Source organism: Triturus cristatus, chromosome 1_2 (genome assembly GCF_964204655.1).
Source record: "Triturus cristatus chromosome 1_2, aTriCri1.1, whole genome shotgun sequence".
Classification (NCBI taxonomy): Eukaryota; Metazoa; Chordata; class Amphibia; order Caudata; family Salamandridae; genus Triturus; species Triturus cristatus.
The window spans coordinates 84341413-84361714 of NC_140580.1; the positions used below are offsets into that span (position 1 = coordinate 84341413).

The 20302-nt window shown below is 45.7% G+C and overlaps 1 protein-coding gene across 10 annotated transcripts in view; it reads right to left on the reverse strand.

The window, feature by feature from the left end:
- The window catches only part of LOC146866846 (scavenger receptor cysteine-rich domain-containing protein DMBT1-like), a 1139300-nt gene that overhangs the window by 59674 nt on the left and 1059324 nt on the right, over positions 1-20302 (reverse strand). For all 10 annotated transcript variants that reach the window (XM_085602006.1, XM_085601995.1, XM_085601984.1 and 7 more), the window contains 2 exons: positions 5566-5716; positions 2352-2569 (listed from right to left, as the gene is read on the reverse strand). In XM_085602006.1, coding sequence (XP_085458132.1) covers positions 2352-2569; positions 5566-5716 — 369 coding nt within the window. The remainder of the gene's footprint in view (positions 1-2351; positions 2570-5565; positions 5717-20302) is intronic.

Below are 20302 nucleotides of genomic sequence, written 5' to 3' on the forward strand. Positions count from 1 at the left end.
GCTTCGATGCCCGCTCTTTTTTTGGCGCACGCTGTGCCACTCTTAATCTCCCCATGCCCATTCCCTTCCCCTCACCTCTCCCACAATAGTGCATGCCTGCCCACAACACTTACTGGCATGCTAAAGTTATAAACGGCTAATTTAGTGGGGAATACGACACTGAGATGCCGATACTGCGTGAACTTTGCCTCTCTACCATCTAATCCTAAACTGTGTGCAGCTGTGCCCTGCCTCTGGATGACGACAGAATTAAGTTACAACACCAGACCATCAATTTAATAAGGGTTGGAGCAGGTGATTTGAGTAAGGACTGCATTAGCATTCTGCCAGTGCACAACTAACAGCAGCTGACCTTTCAGACCAGGGAGAAAATCTTTTAACACATCTAAAAGGATTTGAAAACACTGTGACAAACAGACACGGGGCTTTTATATAGAAGTTACAATTTGTATCCCACGCGTCACCTCTCATACAGAGACCGGAAAATAAAATCCTGCACTATAAAAAGAGCAACGAACTGCAGATGACGAGCGTTTCAGTAAGGTGGGCATCAGAAGCCGAAACGTGGCCAGTGCTTTACACACACACAAGAGCGCAGTAGCAATAACAGGCCTTTGCGTACCTTGCGTCACAAACATTGCAGTCTCTTTCTTGGAGCATTCTGGAAAAGCAGATGTTATTATCACCTATCGCCAGTATTCACAATAGTTATGGAGACGAAAAGGGTACTGCTTGAATTGCACGGGAGCCCGAGCAGACCACCGTGGGGACAACTCCAACAGGGCGTAGAACTGCTCTACATTGGCTGCGAGGTGAATCCAGGCGGCCAGCTGTGCGCTCTGAGCAGGCACGCTTAACGCGTCAGTTCAGCCCAGCCTGAAAAGCTGACTAAAACCATTAATAAACAAGCAGCATGCGCTGCCCACCCCTCGCACACACCAGCTGCTTGCGCATGTGCCGCTGCCATGTTTAGGTCAGGCAGCGCTGCGCAAGACAAACAAAAACGTCCGAACAGTGCGGACTAAAACTGCAGTTGGTGGCCTCTGCTTCCGGACTGCACGGAAGTCAGTTGGACATCAACAGCCACTGAAAACAAAGCTAAGAAATGCGAGAACAACACTAAGCCAATGGCAAGCAGCAGGATAAACTACCGGCTGCTTGCCAACATATAGAGATTACGTTAGGTCGCGCTGAGACAGCACATGCAGCGCATGCGCTGCCAAGGCTAGACCTAAAAAGGGCTCAGCTCAATGGAGCTTCGGCAGTTAAGTGGTTAATTTGTTAGTGATACTGAATCTTTTAAAATTATATTCCGATTTACAAGGATTATGGGCCAAATTCCAATCAAATATTGTTTAGGATATGCACTAATACAAAAGGTTTCACATTCTAAAGTGAGAATGTCTTGATCATGTTTTAGTAAGTCCAGGGAGCAAAGATCAGTATTGTACCTCTTTCCATTTCTCCCAAAAATTGCACTGACTTCATAATTGAACCTCTGTCCTAATGAAGTCCCTCCAAATACTTTTAGAATAGCCATGACATGTTTTTGCAAGGAAAACCAGCAGGTAGAAGAAAGAAAAGGGATAGCCAAACTGTTGCACTGTTCTTTAAATGAAACCTGTAATTTTACATTATAACATCATTTAACAGAATATCTTTTGTGTTGATTTATTCAAGAACAATCCGCTTTAAGATAGTGTACTTGAATGGTGTGCTACATTCAATGCTTTCATAAAATCACCATAAATGGCGAATGTGTCTAAATGTTCTGAACACTTACAAGAGACTTCAGATATTGGGTACATTGATTACCCATGGGAAACTGGCAAAACACCTGCTCACCATCATTCATTCCCCTGCCTGTATCTGTACAGAACCGGGGGAAAGTACAGAGGTGCCAGCGGTTTGCGCACACTGAGAGGAGCATACAACACATGACAGTCCTTCAAGGATGGTGCTACATTTAACTTGCAATGATAAATGGTGCATGATACATTTTAGAACCCACCCTTTCGAGTTTACATTTTGAAGCTACAGCTTTGTTTAGCAAGACTTCAAAATGCTGATTTGCCACTGCTGAGATTTAAATCTAAAACCCGCTAGTTGCACATAGTTCCCTTCAGCAGGAGCAAGATTACACTGCACACATCGGGCACCTTGAATTTTGCAGAGCCTGAAAATCCGACCAGTCTGTCTTCCTAGAGAACTGATAGATTTCCATAGATGAGAGACTCATTGAGAAACCAAGTGTTCTTATGCTTCCACAAATTGAGGTTAATTATTTTGATGATAAATTGGGGACAGTTAACAGAATTATTCAACAGCTCTTCGTCTGAAGCTGAACCTACATGTGTCATTGGTGCCACATCGGTATGTATAATAGCTGGCCTGGAACCCAGAGCTTGTGACGCTCACATCGCTTCTGAACACAACTTTCATGGTGTTGGAGGTAGACACGAAGTTGTATGATGAGTTGATGCAGATCTTCCCCAGGAGTGGTGATGTATTGAAGAGCCCATCATACACGGAAATGGAATCATAGATACAGTTGGAAGACACTTCTAAGCTGTGGAAAGAAAAGAAACTTACCATTACACTCATGGAAACATATGTGGTTGACAATTTGAATATGATAGATTTGTAGCTTGTACGAGTGTGACCAGTGCCGGGGAAGAAGCAATGAGGACCATTGACTCTTCTTTGTGGAAATCTGGGTTTAGACATAATTTCCATCAGCTTATCCTCACATCCATGTTGAGTCTTGTACAGATCCAAAGACCTACTGTAGAGCATACTGAGCACTCTGGAGCCCAGGTTGGCACTGGGACAGAAAACAGGCCCGGGCACCAAAATAAAAGTGGCCTCATTATTGAATTGGAAAGCTGAAAAAGTGGCCCATGTTTGTAAACTGGGGAAGTTTTCAACTTGTAAATTGTTTTGTAAGGTATAGTAGACTGCATGGATTTGAGCTTGTGGCCGGCAATGTTTGTTTTACTATCAGGGAAATCAACAGGAAAAAACAGCCCAATAGACCATAAACAGGCCAATAAACAGCCAAAAAACTGTCCCACACCCTCACCTGTCAGACCAGCCCATTGGGTACTGCATGATTGTCCTATTGCCAATCCAACCCTACTGGAGACACAAAGGGGTCTTGGGTTGCTTCAAGGAAGCAAGTAGGATACACTGTTTTTGAAGTTGCAAGGGGTGATTACATGCTGGTACATGTGATTCTTGCCACGATCATGGCAAAGTGGTGTAAGTAGTGAATGAGTGTTGGAGCACAGTTTAATGCTGGAGATTAATGTTCGTTTTTGCATTCACTACTCGTGTCTTTCTCAGGAAATGAAGCTACATAACAAATTAATGATTTAAAAAGCAATAGCAAAGCCATCAGGTCTTGCTATTAATAGCAAATGTAACCTGATTATTGTGAAGCACCCTCATTTTTAAGTCTGGCATTAGCAAAGAGCTTTTGCTTTTACTAAAATGATATGGGTAATATGCATATTTGAAGGGTCTTTCAACCAGCTCTCTTCAACCATTGGTCTGTTGTGTCATTATCGTTTTGCTTTCACCCACTAAAGAATAGAGCATGGGGGCACTGAGTCAGTCTGCTTCAGTCACTGGCTAACTTTCCTGAGTAACTGCATTTTGTTCTTTCACAAGAAGCACATCCACAATTAAGGTAGGACCCCTGAGTGCCCATGGTGTTGTTTTTACTTTCTCCCAGATTTGAACACATGATACATTCCAGCATTTTCAGTGCCTTTCTCCTGCTAATTCTGTTGTATATTCCTTTCGGTGCGCACTTTATCTGATTGATGCTATTTCACAGCATACCAGATTACATCCATTTGAAACTGTTCTCTATAAAGTTATCCTCTTTTTGGTATGCACACAATGAAGTGCATTTAGAACTGCCATCCTTTATGTCATGCTGGTATGAATTATAATTGAGGACTACAGTTATTCTTGTGATCCAATTGAGTAAGTATGCCATGCTCTTGTATGTTGTGCTTACTTAACAAGTAACTGTACTAGTTGAAGTTTTGCAGTTTATTCCAATGTTCTTCTCTATCTTTCTCTGCAAAACATTTTATCTACCAGTCTGCCTACCTATCTACCTTTCTAGCTATCTAACTGCCTGTTGGTCTGTCTACCTAATTATCAACATGTCTACCTACCTGTCTTAATGTCTGTCTTTCTATATATCTACCCTATCTTTCTATTTACCACCCTGTCTACCAGTCTGTCTAGCTACCTGTCTATCTATTTCTCTGTCTAACCACATGTGTATCTATAACTGTCTTTCTTTGCAACTTCTATCTATCTATCTATCTATCTATCTATCTATCTATCTATCTATCTATCTATCTATCTATCTATCTATCTATCTATCTATCTATCCATCTATTTATCTATCTATCTATTGTTGCAACTATATCTATCCTGGCAAACTCTATCTTTGCAAAATATATCTATCTTTGTAACTCTATTTATCTATCCATCTATCTATCCATTTATTTATCCATCTATTAATCCATCTATCTATCCATCTATGTATCCATCCATCTATCCATCCATCTATCCATCCACCCATCTATATATCTACCTAACCATCTATACTTCTAGTATCATTCACATTTTTCTTCTCCCCACTCCAGCATGCATCATTGAGAGGGGGGGGCAATGAAATAGCCCACCTCTTGCACTTAATGTTTTCACTGTGAATTACAGCATGCTGCCCTTTCACAAGTAGCACATCCACACACAAGTATTTTCTTTCAGTGCCAGAGACGGCTTGGTAATCTGTGCTTTTTGAGACCAATAAAACATTTTTGCCTTTAGCTGATTTTAGCTGATTTTTTTTCAGCTTCCCCAACAATAACACTATAGAAAAACCAGGTCAAGCTAAATGCAAAAATTGCTAAAGTGTAAAGATGATTCGTAGTCACGGCCGGTTTGGGTTGGACTGTGCCTGCGGCAGAAGGACCAAGACTGATTGGGTCTGGCTTTAGCCAAGACCTTATGATTTTACTAAAATAATATGCATAATACACTTACTAATAGGAGCACAAATGCAAACTGGGTAGTTTAGTTCCCTGTAATGCCCTTGCTGCCTGATGTGATAGTAGAACGCATCTGAAGTGACCACAGGGCACATTCCAGCTTTATCAGTTTCTGTCTCCTTCCAATGTGGTTGTAAATTCCTTTTGAAATGGGCTGCTCCTATTTCTTATTTCACAGCATACCATATTGTGTTCCTGGACTTGGTTTCACCAATGGTTCTTTAATAAACTTTGCCCAGGCAGAAAACCAAACCTTATCATGTGTAACAGTTTTATTTAAACAAAATTGGGTTGTACTTTGGGTTTTAGTATCCAATAGCTTATACTGTGACTCTGTTTTCCTTCCATCTTTCTTTATGTCCTTTTTCTTTCCCTTCTGTCCTTTATTTCTTCTTTGCCTTCTTCCCCTTTGTCCTTCTTTCCTAACCATGGGTTAAAGTTACATTAGTTAACAGTGAAGGTTTCTAGTATACTTTTGAGTGTTACCTACCTTAGTTTGGAGATGATGACCTTGATACACAAGTTGCTGTTTGCTTCTATCTGCCAGTTGCACTGTACATTGTTGGGGTAACTGAATGGATAATTGGGGCTGGCAAAAGTCCCTGAGGGCTGAGACAGGATTCCGCCACAAGAGGAGTTGCCTATAAGGGGGAGTGACAAATCACAGATGTACTAATACAGTAAAGACAACATTTCCTTCCAGTGGAATTGGCTTTTGAAATTTGACCTTAAAATACTAGGCAGGATGATAAGTCCTTGTGAAATCACCTTCTGGAAAGTTTTGAAAACAGTGAATGACTTCTGAAAATCTCTGTGAGATTTTGGGATTGTACTCGGCAGGTGCTTGTATGTAATTAATGATGTCCAAACGTTGTGAACAGGTGTAACATTGGGACATCACCAACTAATTGCACTAGCATGCCTGGATTTCAAGGAACAACTATTGTGTAGGCAGTGGGGCTGAACACTGCCTGGGCAAGAGAATGCTCATTGGTCAAAGACAGCTCAGTAAAGGCAGTGGGATTGTCATCAATTCCTAATTATAACCCCTATGAAGCATGCAGTGGATCCTCTGGTATGGTGTGCTTCTCAATCGGATTGGGACTTAATGGTCTAAGGAGCTTGCAGCAAGAGAAGGGGATGGCGGATGTTCACCCAGACTGGATGATGCCTGAGGAGAATCTTTACCAAGATGAGTGAAACCTGCCATCGATTGAAGCTGTGACCATTAGGTACCATATATATTTCTTGAAATTAGTTGATAGACGTTTCACAAAATGTTAGATGGTGACAATTGACCCACACTGAAACCAATATAGAAATAAATGAATCAGGAAAAAAGGAAAGGAACGGATATTTGCACGATGTGCTCATCATCAAGGGGTGGCGAGCCATATTTAAGGAAAGTAAAAATAATTCTGAAACGCCATTGGTAGGTAAATACCTCAACCACTCTAATAGCATGAACACCTCTTGTGTGCGCTCTTCATACCAGATCTTTGAAAGACCAGGCTATCAGGATGCATGCAAAGTGTACATGGAAAAAAAGTGTGCTATTTTAAAATCCAGCATATATGAATTGGACTATTTGTTCCTCTGCACTATTCCAAATGAGCACGGTACAAGGGGAAATGATCTGACTTGGCGCTAAGGGTCTGATTACCATGTTGGGGAATCACACATAGCAGACAGGGAAACAGAGACTCTGACCACCTAATTGCTCGTCGTACTAGCTCTAAGGTCCCATTTAGGCCCAAAGAATAAGACTTTTCTCACTCCCATTTCTGCCTTGAATGGTTTAGAAACATTTTACTTTTAATCTAAGCAAAAGTGAACACCGCTGTCACAGAAACAAAAAATGGAACTCAGTTTACAGTGTTCAGAAAGGTTTGGGGCCTTGAATGAGAGAAAAAAACTGTGGAAAAATCACCAGAAAACGGAGAGCGTCAGAGCATTAGCACAACCTATTGTGGCAAGTAATGAGAGAATAGAATATTTAAGAGTTAGACATGACTTAAATCATTCATTCATCCAGTCAGTCATTCTACAATTGATAACTGTGCCCTGCTATTCACACGATTCTTCTTAATCTCGGTCAAACTCTTTAGTGTTTATATATTAATTTGTCTCTTTCATTAGGAAAATGTATGAAACCAAGAATGAACATATATAGATAGTTATGATGCAGAATGATTTAATTTGAATATTTTTTTTGTAATCAAACTAATCAAGGTAATCAATGATTGATTTTATATGCTATGTGTGCAATCCCTTAAATTTAAAAGAGACAATTCAGACCTAAAAAAAACAATCATAAGTTATATGAAGGGAAATCATGCACAATAAAAAGTATACGATAGACCAAGGATAATCATAGTAATGGTAATTAGTCAAAAGAGAACGTAAAGTCTTATAAAATGAAAAGGATGGTCATACACATACAGAAAACATTGATGACAAACGCATACATTTACAAGATAAAAATGATAGACGCATGTAGGGAAAAAAGGATAAGCATGAAGGAAAAGCTAGTCTATTATACACATTATATGCATACACCATATAAAGTATAATCAATCTTACTTAGCAAAAACGATAAGCATCATTAATAACAAGGACATTATAGACAATAAATGGTTTAAACGTGTAGAAATGAGTCACAAAGCCTGGAAAAGGTGTGTCTTGCCTACTCCCCCAGGTGAGTTTCCTTTGAATGCAGCAGTTTGTGTAAAATATAAAGAGAAAGGATAGTTTAACTTGAAGACAGGACTGACAATCTCACTGTTTTATCAAGTAGTCATCGCTCAGTCAAGCCTCTCAGGACTCTTACCCGCTCTCCCTCTCTCTATAGGATATATAAAATATATTTTCTTTTTTCTTTACATTTTTATTGAGATCCAAAATATAGTTATCAATATATCAGTACACTTGATTCATAAATATTGTGCATGCACTAGTCATACATTAATAAAGCATACATAATCGAAAAATAAAAATACAGCCAAAGTTATGAAGAGGAATGGTAGTAGCTAAAAAAAAACTAAGATAAAAACATGGAATAAATGATGCAGCTGCCTCCTGAGCTAGGCGATGTCAAGTACCTAAAGTGAATGTGGAGCAAGATGTGCCAAATAGCAATATAACAGTCGAATCATCAGCTCTAACCCTTGTTTTTACTCAAAATAATGTTCCCATAATTTTTCAAACTTCTAAATCCCTCCATTGTGCATTTCATATAACTGTTCACTGTTTCTAACTTGCTTCATTTATCGTAAAAAATTACGTATTGTTAGAACCTGTTGTGATTGCTATTTTTGGAGCAAGAGGGATCTGGCCACTACCATTGTGATATAAACTAATTTCGCCGCATTTGATAATTAGGCCGAGAGATGGATCATATCCCAAAACTTTCAACCAAGTGCTAGATACCTGTCTGACTTGCAGTTCAGTCTCCAAGTACAGGAATGAATAATTCCAGAACCCCTGGATAAGAGGGCACTGATAGATGATATGAGCCCAGTTGGATATGAGCCCAGTAGGGTTAACTTGTGAGAAAAATTGTGAGGTTCTATATAACAGTCTTTTGCTGAAAAATAACATCCAATGGCAATTGGCTCCTCTTAGCGTGCTATAGTTAAGTAAGAACAAAAAAATTGTTTTGCATTAGCTCGTGAATTTCAGAAATAGTGTGCCCTCTTTCTGTCAGAATGAAGTGTGATATTTTCTTAAACCCTGCTTTTGTCTATTTTTTGACTATTTTCGGCAGTATTTTATTCCCTGATTTTATAACAAGTTCCGACAGAGTTGTTGTGGCATTAATATGGGTAATAGCGTATTTTAGAAAAAAATCTCTGCATTTTCAAAGATACCACTGCATGCTCTTTTATCCGACTATTTTGAGTGCTTTCACCATTTTTAACACATTACCTATCTGATGTTCTGCACAGATCAGCTGCAATAAAATACTAAAAAATATTCCCGTGTCGGACTTTACTTTAAACCTAGACATATAGGGGCAGATTTATGAGCCCCTTGCGCCACTTTTGCGTCACTTTTAACATGGGAAAAGTGACGCAAAAGTGGCGCAAGGGGCTCATAAATCTGCCCCATACTGTGCAAAGTAAGCAAAACAATAATCCCTAAGGTTCGGGAGCGCCAACCCACCTTTCTCCAGGTCCTCATGTAAAGTGCTTAGTGCAATTCTTGCAATTTGTTTTCACCAGTTGATGGACGTAAACATGGACTCTAATTTTTTTTTTAAAGGATGCAGTTAAACCACATGGGATAGATACAAATAAAAAGTTAAACAGTGGAAGAATAAACATCTTAATCAAGGAGACCTTCCCCAAAATGGTCATGTGGAGAGAATTCCAGCATGAGAATAGATATTGTATTTTTAAAAGCAACTGAGAGAAATTGAGATCATATAGATCCTCAGTCGGTGATGATAATTTAATCCTAGATATCTTTTAGGGTGCGGATTCACGCATAGGCCGATATCTGAATGCAGAACGTCTGGGTTACACCCACATAACATTATTTTCTTTTTCTTTTTATTAATTTAATAACCTCCCTGTTAGAAATGGGATTTCTGGTTGGCTAAGGCTTGCGCCAAAGCCAGGCAGAAACCACCACTCTAGTCAGGGCTGGGGAGTTACACGCCAAAGATAACCCCTGCTCACCCCCTTGGTAGCTTGGCACGAGCAGACAGGCTTATCCCTGAGGCGATGTGTAAAGCGTTTGCGCGCGCACCCAGCAACAACACCCAAGGCCCACCACAAAGGAAACTCCACACAAGGTATTCTATAAAAATAGCCTTTGTATTATACACAACACATTAGATAAAAACACACACTCTACAATGTGCCAACAGGCACGGGCAGAATTTACAAGGGATTATATATACAGGGGACAGGGCCACATGGACCACTGTCAGGAATTAGCACTTAGAACATAGCACAAATCACCAATAGTAAACGTAGAACATAACCCAAAGTAACTGTAGAGCACAACCAGTCTCTACTGGCGCACTAATGACCTCAGCGTCATCACACTAGCATCAGGTATAAAACCTATCCTGCATCTATCACAGGGGCATAAATCACATTATGCAATTCTCATTGGTCTAACGCATTAGACCTAACCACCTAAGTATAACTATACTAGGGGCGCACATCGCACAGGGAAGTACATTCTCCCTACCATCAACCTACGCAGGTAAAACAACCTCCTAGGCAGAAAAGACCACATTTAGAGGTATAAGACACAGGGTGCGCAAGACATGCTATATACAGTACATTTCCTAGCACCCAAATCACATCAGAGTCCAGGTTGCGCCAGAACCTAAACGTAGCAGCTGCCCACTACTTGCTGGGCAGCTGGGGACAGGGCAGGGCCTAAACGCTGCAGCTGGCACTAAGTGCTGCGCAGCTGGGGAAGGCACATAGTAGGCAGGGGCTCTCACCGGCCCCTGAACACATTATCAAAAACGCTGGAGCCCCCTGGCTCAGAAAATAACATGTCCCCCTGGAGCGAAATAATTGTGTGCCAGTATGCGGGAGCCCCCTTGGGCTCTGTAACCAGCTATGCCCCTCTGGAGCCACGAGGCTCTGGAATACTGCTGCCCAGCGTTGGAGCGGCCCGCTGCCAGACGGGGCCGCTCTGAAGATCGACACGGCTCTCACCTCCCACCCTTGGGGCCCACGAGAGCTTCATCCAGATCATGCCCCCACTGGGGCGCACTGGCGCTCGGGCCTTGAAGAGGCACGCAGGGAGCCCCCCTTCTCACCTGCATTCTTCTCACCCGGTCCCTTGGACTCCTCGGGACACAGCAGGCAGAAGGCGGGGCTCTCTCTTGCTCAGGAGAGCCTCGCCGAGGATTCAGCTGCCATCACTCTAGTCGCGGCTTCACCGGTGCAACGGGCGGGGCTCTCTCACCTCCGAGAGCCTCGCTGGCGGCGGCCGCACTTCTCCTCTGTCGCGAGAGCGGGGTGGGCTCCCGCCTCTCGCAGCAGCACTGCTTCCTTCACCCGGGGCATCCATCAAGGCGGGGTGGCTCCCGCCGGACGCCAGCAACACGCGGGGCTCCCACAGCAAACGGGAGCCCCAGTCACTTCCGGGTCGTGCTCACCAGGCCCCGCCCACGTCCCAGGCAACCCGTGCCTGACTTCCTGCTGGGCCGCAGCGGTGATCTCACGATGTCGGCAATATGAGGGGTAGGCTCCCTCGGTATAGAAACAGTCCACAAGCGGGGTGGGCACCCGCGCGAAACACAGATATAAAGCGGGGTGGCACCCGTAAATTACAATTTACTGCGGGGTAGGCACCCGCAAATTAAGGGACCAAATAAGCGGGGTGGGCACCCGCGAAAGCACGCATCATGGGGGAATCCCTACGCTGGGGATTCCCTCTCTCTTGCTCGTTGTGCAGCGCCATGCTGCGAGGCCCACGCGCTCCCAGGCGCTTGGTAGGCTGTAACAAGCCTTGGCAAAGTCAAAGGGGAGAAAACGGTCCCAGATGTCCTGGCATAAAGAAATGGAGCAGCAAAGCTCCCAGCAAAGAGGCCTTTAGAAAGTAAGGGACAATGGCAAAAAGAATGGTCCCAGAAGTCCTCCGGCGTCCAGGGCATCCAGGGGCTGGGCAGGGCCCAGGGAGGCAAGCCTTCCCCTGGGCCCCAGCAGCAGCACGCCCCTGGCAGATTCAAGTACAGAACGAGAACATTTTGTAAGGGGACACAGCCCCTTTTTATACACCAAATCCCTTTGTCTGGGTTCAGGGTGAGGGGGAAAACCAGTCGCAGCTGGTTGGGGAGCACCCTTGATGTGCTCAGCCCCTCATTCTATTCACTGGAAGGGCTAGGGTCGTCAGTCGCACCACAGGGGGCGGGGCCAGCATTGTGTTTGGAAAACCCTGTCCTATTCAGGACCCAGGTGGACTCCTCCCACCCATCTAGCTGCTGATCTCCCCATTCACCACTGGGTGACTCATCCTGACACTGGGGAATCCCTAGCCCGTCACATGACACGACCAGCCAATCACGCGACAGACACACTGCACACAGAAGTGCCCACTTCTAGAAGTGGCACTTCCACACTAGGTACATGCACGCCGCACACATCATCGCGCAGCATTCACTCCCACGAGTCCGCACATACCAAACTCGGGCCTGCACACCCCACGCATCAGGAACTACTAGGGACACATACATTCCCCATGCATTCCTATGGGAGGGCAGGCCTATCTCACCACATGCACTCAGAGTGTGCACGCACTTTACCCTGGGACACAGGGAAAGTGCGCAGGAACCAAACAAATCACCACACCAAGTCACCAATAAAAAGCAAAAAGTTCAGGGGTGAACCTGCCAGAAGGGCCAAGTCCAACACAACCCCCTTCCAGCCAAAACGCAGGGCAGACCAATCACCACCGTGATGGACTTCCCTGCTTGGGGCGATAGAACACGGACGCAGGCCCGCACTGCAGGGACACTCTCCGGTTCTACGCCATTCTCAATCAACATGGTTCCATCTGAAAAAAACACAACCGAAAAGAACTCAGGCCCAACTAGGCTACCCCACTGGTACTACCTAGTTGTCCACGGCCAGGACCAGGCCCTAGGCCACCCAGATACCACTGGTCCTTGCCAAACCCAGAGTGGGGGGTAGTAACCCCTGGCATACAAGCCATTCTCCACTCTCCCTCTCAGTGTAGTTCCCAACTACCACTGATCCTTCAACCTAGGGTCCGCACCCTCAGGCTGACCAGAGGTCACGGGCAAGAATGCCCCACCCTACCTCTACTTCTGGGGTTCCGCACCCTCCCAGGGAAGCACCCACCAGAACACAACTCTCCCACCAGTTTAGGACCTCTCTCCACCAACTGGTCTACCACCTGGGATCCAAGGGGTCAGAGGTGAGGACTCCCTCCCTCTGCACCCCCTTCCACTGTAGAGCAGGGTCTCTTCACTTAAGATGAGCCCCACCTGCCCTCAGGACTACAGCCGCCCTTACGTCCAGATCCGGAAACACCGACTACTGGCTCCCCAACCGAGGGACGTACCCTTTGGTCAGATGCCTGGCGAACCAGGACTTAACGAGGGTGACCCATAACTAATGGGTCGTGTGACAGTCTGCCTGGCGCTGATCTCACTACCTCCTGTCCATCTGACAGTGCGTGCAGACCCCCCAGGACAGAAGTGGCGACACCACGGTCACTCAGTGGCGACACAGCCCTCCCGGCTGGTCCCTGACCTACTGGTTCCCACTGGGGAATCCCTCCCCCTCTCACCCCTCCCTCTGGACTTCCGCACCCTCCCAACTGGAGCGGTACCGCCAGACACCAGGACTACTGGAGCTCTGATTACAGACGCTCCACGCCCTCTAGACACTGGGAGATCCTCCTCAAATGACCTATTGGTACAGCCTAGGCCCCCGACCTGATGTTCCCTAAAGAAACCATCCAGGCCCTGACACTGGGTTTCGGGCACCTGGAGACACGCAGTCCCACCCACTCCTTCTCCGCAGAGACAGGACGTGAGCCCCTACACCGAGACCTAGCTGGGCTACTCTGAACCTCTTCCACCACGCTGGGCTGGAAGACACCTCAGCCACTACTTTTGGAATCACTCCCCAATGCAAGTTCCCTATCCCAGAGAACTCACACCCAATCAACCAGCAAGCTCCTTATTTCAGAGAACTCACATCATTCATCCACATACACACACCCCCCAGACTAGTAAGACAGTTTCTACCGCCCCTGATTTCTCAACCTGACCACCACGTGACACAGGTACTATTACTCTGGGAACTGGGAATGGGACATTCACATTCATCCAGCGCATTACACATTCATCCCCAAACCCCTCCCAAGACTGGTAAGACAGTTTCTACCGCCCCTGATTTCTCAACCTGACCACCACGTGACACAGGTACCACTACCCCGGGAACTGGGAATGGGAATACATGCACTGGACACACATCTGCTGCCACCACTGGATCCCACCCTCTGGTGAATCCAGAAAACACAATGCACTAAGGGGGATGATCTACCCTCCCGAGCTAGGGACACCTAACTCACAGTGCACAAGAAACACATTTCCACAGAAATGACATTTAAAAACAATAATCCCTATACCATGTGATTTATCTAAATGCAGAGTTTTGTAGTGCGGCCAGTTGCCGCTGCGGTACAGCGCAAACGCAAGTCAAAATCCCACCGCTGATCACCAATGTTAGAAATGGGATTTCTGGTTGGCTAAGGCTTGCGCCAAAGCCAGGCAGAAACCACCACTCTAGTCAGGGCTGGGGAGTTACACGCCAAAGATAACCCCTGCTCACCCCCTTGGTAGCTTGGCACGAGCAGACAGGCTTATCCCTGAGGCGATGTGTAAAGCGTTTGCGCGCGCACCCAGCAACAACACCCAAGGCCCACCACAAAGGAAACTCCACACAAGGTATTCTATAAAAATAGCCTTTGTATTATACACAACACATTAGATAAAAACACACACTCTACAATGTGCCAACAGGCACGGGCAGAATTTACAAGGGATTATATATACAGGGGACAGGGCCACATGGACCACTGTCAGGAATTAGCACTTAGAACATAGCACAAATCACCAATAGTAAACGTAGAACATAACCCAAAGTAACTGTAGAGCACAACCAGTCTCTACTGGCGCACTAATGACCTCAGCGTCATCACACTAGCATCAGGTATAAAACCTATCCTGCATCTATCACAGGGGCATAAATCACATTATGCAATTCTCATTGGTCTAACGCATTAGACCTAACCACCTAAGTATAACTATACTAGGGGCGCACATCGCACAGGGAAGTACATTCTCCCTACCATCAACCTACGCAGGTAAAACAACCTCCTAGGCAGAAAAGACCACATTTAGAGGTATAAGACACAGGGTGCGCAAGACATGCTATATACAGTACATTTCCTAGCACCCAAATCACATCAGAGTCCAGGTTGCGCCAGAACCTAAACGTAGCAGCTGCCCACTACTTGCTGGGCAGCTGGGGACAGGGCAGGGCCTAAACGCTGCAGCTGGCACTAAGTGCTGCGCAGCTGGGGAAGGCACATAGTAGGCAGGGGCTCTCACCGGCCCCTGAACACATTATCAAAAACGCTGGAGCCCCCTGGCTCAGAAAATAACATGTCCCCCTGGAGCGAAATAATTGTGTGCCAGTATGCGGGAGCCCCCTTGGGCTCTGTAACCAGCTATGCCCCTCTGGAGCCACGAGGCTCTGGAATACTGCTGCCCAGCGTTGGAGCGGCCCGCTGCCAGACGGGGCCGCTCTGAAGATCGACACGGCTCTCACCTCCCACCCTTGGGGCCCACGAGAGCTTCATCCAGATCATGCCCCCACTGGGGCGCACTGGCGCTCGGGCCTTGAAGAGGCACGCAGGGAGCCCCCCTTCTCACCTGCATTCTTCTCACCCGGTCCCTTGGACTCCTCGGGACACAGCAGGCAGAAGGCGGGGCTCTCTCTTGCTCAGGAGAGCCTCGCCGAGGATTCAGCTGCCATCACTCTAGTCGCGGCTTCACCGGTGCAACGGGCGGGGCTCTCTCACCTCCGAGAGCCTCGCTGGCGGCGGCCGCACTTCTCCTCTGTCGCGAGAGCGGGGTGGGCTCCCGCCTCTCGCAGCAGCACTGCTTCCTTCACCCGGGGCATCCATCAAGGCGGGGTGGCTCCCGCCGGACGCCAGCAACACGCGGGGCTCCCACAGCAAACGGGAGCCCCAGTCACTTCCGGGTCGTGCTCACCAGGCCCCGCCCACGTCCCAGGCAACCCGTGCCTGACTTCCTGCTGGGCCGCAGCGGTGATCTCACGATGTCGGCAATATGAGGGGTAGGCTCCCACGGTATAGAAACAGTCCACAAGCGGGGTGGGCACCCGCGCGAAACACAGATATAAAGCGGGGTGGCACCCGTAAATTACAATTTACTGCGGGGTAGGCACCCGCAAATTAAGGGACCAAATAAGCGGGGTGGGCACCCGCGAAAGCACGCATCATGGGGGAATCCCTACGCTGGGGATTCCCTCTCTCTTGCTCGTTGTGCAGCTTTTTATACACCAAATCCCTTTGTCTGGGTTCAGGGTGAGGGGGAAAACCAGTCGCAGCTGGTTGGGGAGCACCCTTGATGTGCTCAGCCCCTCATTCTATTCACTGGAAGGGCTAGGGTCGTCAGTCGCACCACAGGGGGCGGGGCCAGCATTGTGTTTGGAAAACCCTGTCCTATTCAGGACCCAGGTGGACTCCTCCCACCCATCTAGCTGCTGATCTCCCCATTCACCACTGGGTGACTCATCCTGACACTGGGGAATCCCTAGCCCGTCACATGACACGACCAGCCAATCACGCGACAGACACACTGCACACAGAAGTGCCCACTTCTAGAAGTGGCACTTCCACACTAGGTACATGCACGCCGCACACATCATCGCGCAGCATTCACTCCCACGAGTCCGCACATACCAAACTCGGGCCTGCACACCCCACGCATCAGGAACTACTAGGGACACATACATTCCCCATGCATTCCTATGGGAGGGCAGGCCTATCTCACCACATGCACTCAGAGTGTGCACGCACTTTACCCTGGGACACAGGGAAAGTGCGCAGGAACCAAACAAATCACCACACCAAGTCACCAATAAAAAGCAAAAAGTTCAGGGGTGAACCTGCCAGAAGGGCCAAGTCCAACACTCCCAATCCCTCGAAATGTGCAAAAGTCTCGAATACCTTCTCCGGAACGCCCTTACTGCAATCAAGAATTAACATAATATTGTCAGCATGTAGTTTTATCTCCCCAATAATGGCAGAGGGGGCGGATATCGACATTTTCTCTAATTGTGATTGCTGGTGGTTCAATAAAAAAGGCAAATAGTGGGCAGCCCTATCAGGTTCCACGCAGGACGTTTATTTTCCCCACCTCTATTGTATTGATAATAATACTAATTTCTGCTTTGCAGTACATTCTTTGTATCACTATCAACCCCGTATGTACAACAGGTTTTCAATAATTTATTGTTTAGATTGTTAGGGCATGTTACTCTGATAAGCCTGTTGATTGTCAGAGTCACCCATTTCAGCCCCCTGTACATCTTTCTAAAACAACTTTTTGTGTCTCCATGCATTTGCAGAACTCCAGCCATTACTGTAATGCATTGCGCCACTGTTTTCTTTTATACTCTAAACTTTGTTCCACTACTCTTTCTTTGGGATTCCAATACATATGTGAGAGAGCCCACTGCTATGCACGTTTCTTACTGACTTTCACTTTGTTTGGACTAGTTTTTTGTTTACGCTGTGTATTTTGAGTCTCAAATTAGAGCCCTGCTTTTTTTTTCTAAAAACTAAATTATTCAGTTTTGCAAAACATTACAAAAGAAAACAGCAGTCAGTGGTATGCATGGTGAAAGATTTTGTGCATAGAACTCAATATGAAATAGCCTACAATTGCATCACGAGGTTATAACTATGCTCCCAGCTGAGACGCTAATGTTTTCATTGAAAGCGAACAACTATCTCACACTGAAAGGAATACTTGTTTATAGGCCACCAGGACCTAGAACGGCGTTTTCACATGCCATTTTAAATTTTCTAGAGTCAAGCCTTGACTCTGAGTTTGTCACCATTATGGGGGACTTTAACTATCATCTTTATGTAGGAAATAACTCAGATACGGCAAGATTGGTGGACAATCTGGCAGCATATGGACTTTCCCAAATTGTGTCAGAACCCACACACTTAGCTGGTCATATAAAAATAACACAAATATTATCTCTACCCTGGACCGACCATAGAGCGATTGTCTTTGAGGTGATCAATAAAAATCCCGTTCCGCCACAGGCTTCTTTGGCCCCTAACCCGCGGGTTCGGAAATGGTATAAGGTTGAAAAGGCCGACCTGGAACGTATTCTGAGCTCTAACTCTCCTGTATTAAACAGTGACAACGACATAGCCGCCAGTCAATTTGACAATTGGATCAAAACGGCTGTAGACAGCCTTGCTCCGGAAACTAATAAAACTACTAGAAGAGCAACGGCTACAGCACCCTGGTATAGTTTTGAGGTAAAAACAATAAAATTGAAATGTAGACGGACAGAACGGATCTGGAGAACGGATTATAGTATAGAACACAAGCTAGCCTATAACCAGTGTTTGGAAGAGTATAAGCAGGCTATTGTTAAAGCCAAAAGGGCCTATTATACTGGAAAAATAAGTGATGCTACTCATTCCACAAAGGAATTGTTTTAAACTGTGCATACTCTTGCGACTCCCCAACACTCAGTCAAGTTTATACCAGACCCAGACTTTTGTAATATAATGGCCAACTTTTTTCAAAATAAAGTTCAAGTGATCTATGATGATCTTTTCAAATCGGCTAATGCTGTGTTGCCTAATAATCCTTTGATTACAAACGTATGGGTAAAAAATGGTAGACTTGCAGGTTTCAGGACACTTAAGGTGGAGGAGGTCTATGACCTTATGATATCCACTAAATCGGGGTCTCCAAACGATCCATGCCCCCCAGCAGTCTTCCACCTGGCTTCTAAAGTCATTAGTGTCCATCTTACCCCCCTTCTAAACCAAGTCCTTGCAACTGGTAAATACCGGAGACTTGGAAAAAGGCCTGTATAAGGCCTATCCTCAAAAAGCCGGCCTTGGACCCACTAGAGCCAAAAAATTACTGCCCAATCTCTCGATTGCCGTTACCAGCTAAAATTCTGGAGAAAGCAATAAATAGTGAGCTAATCCACTATCTAGAAGACAATCTGTTGCTAGACCGGACACAACATGGCTTTAGGCCTGGGCACTCAACAGAAACTGCACTGGTGCTGGCAACAGAGGAGATTCACAAGATAGTGGATGAAGGTGGTAGAGCAATTCTGGTTCTATTGGATCTTTCGACGGCATTTGACACCGTAAATCATAAGATGATGGTTCAGCGGCTGAAAGAGATGGGGATGGAAGGTACAGCATTGAATCTTCTTTCCTCTTTTTTTAGAAGCCAGACAACAAAATATACATTGGGAAAACATGCAATCTGGAATATTCCAACTCCCATGTGGGGTTCCGCAGGGTTTGGCATTGTCCCCAACCCTCTTCAATATATATGTGTCCCCACTGGCTATCGTGGTTAGGAAACATGGGTTTTCACTAATCATGTATGCCGATGATTCTCAACTTACTATCTCAGTTGCTGAATCTCCAGACAGAGTGGCTACTGATTTTCACGCATGTCTGAAGGATATCATGTGTAGGATGCGGTTTAGTTTTCTAAAAATAAATACGGACATAACCGAGGTCCTAGAATTTGGTAAAGGACCATCGGTATGGAGTACTAACTGGTGGCCGATAGAGGCTGGGATCTGTCTTAACCCTGTGACTAGGGCAAAAAATCTAGGGGTCACCTTTGACGATCAGCTTAACCTACCCGCCCATGTTAATCAGTTAACTTCCTCCTGCTTTTTTCTCCTAAAAATCTTAAGGAAAATCTTCCCATTCATAACATCGGAGCTTCAAAAGACAGTGGTAGTCGCATTGTTTCTATCTAAACTGGACTATTGTAATGCTCTTTTTGTGGGAATTGACAAAGCACAGGAGATAAAAATACAATCAATTCAGAATGCAGCGGCTAGACTACTTATGAACCTTCCTAAGGGCCATCCCACTTCAGAAGCCATCAGAGCATTACATTGGCACCCCGTCCATCAAAGAGCTAATTTTAAGGCTCTGTGTCTGGTGCATAAGGCACTTTATGGTGGTATCTCTGGAGAGGTGCGGAACCGTTTTACTAGATATTTCCCTGCGAGAACTCTTAGATCCTCTACGAAGGGCTTTGTCTGTGTCCCAAAAATATGTAAGGTAAGGTGGGGGGGCCGCACACTGTCTTTTTGCGCGACAAAACTTTGTAACCAGATGCCATCTACTCTGCGATGTCAACCGAACCGGATGAGGTTCAGGAGGGAATTAAAAACCTGGTTATTCACCAAAAATTAAAACCTGTTCAGATTCCAGTAGCCACTTATCACAGTCAGCGCCAAGACGCCACGGCATTCATTGCGCTATACAAATAATAAATCAACTCAAATCAAATATTACATTTTTGACAATCAATTCTAAGTACAATGGAATATCAGTTACTCACCGGGAACAAAAATGCTCGCCATGCATGCATGGCCCAATCACCAGCTTTAGAG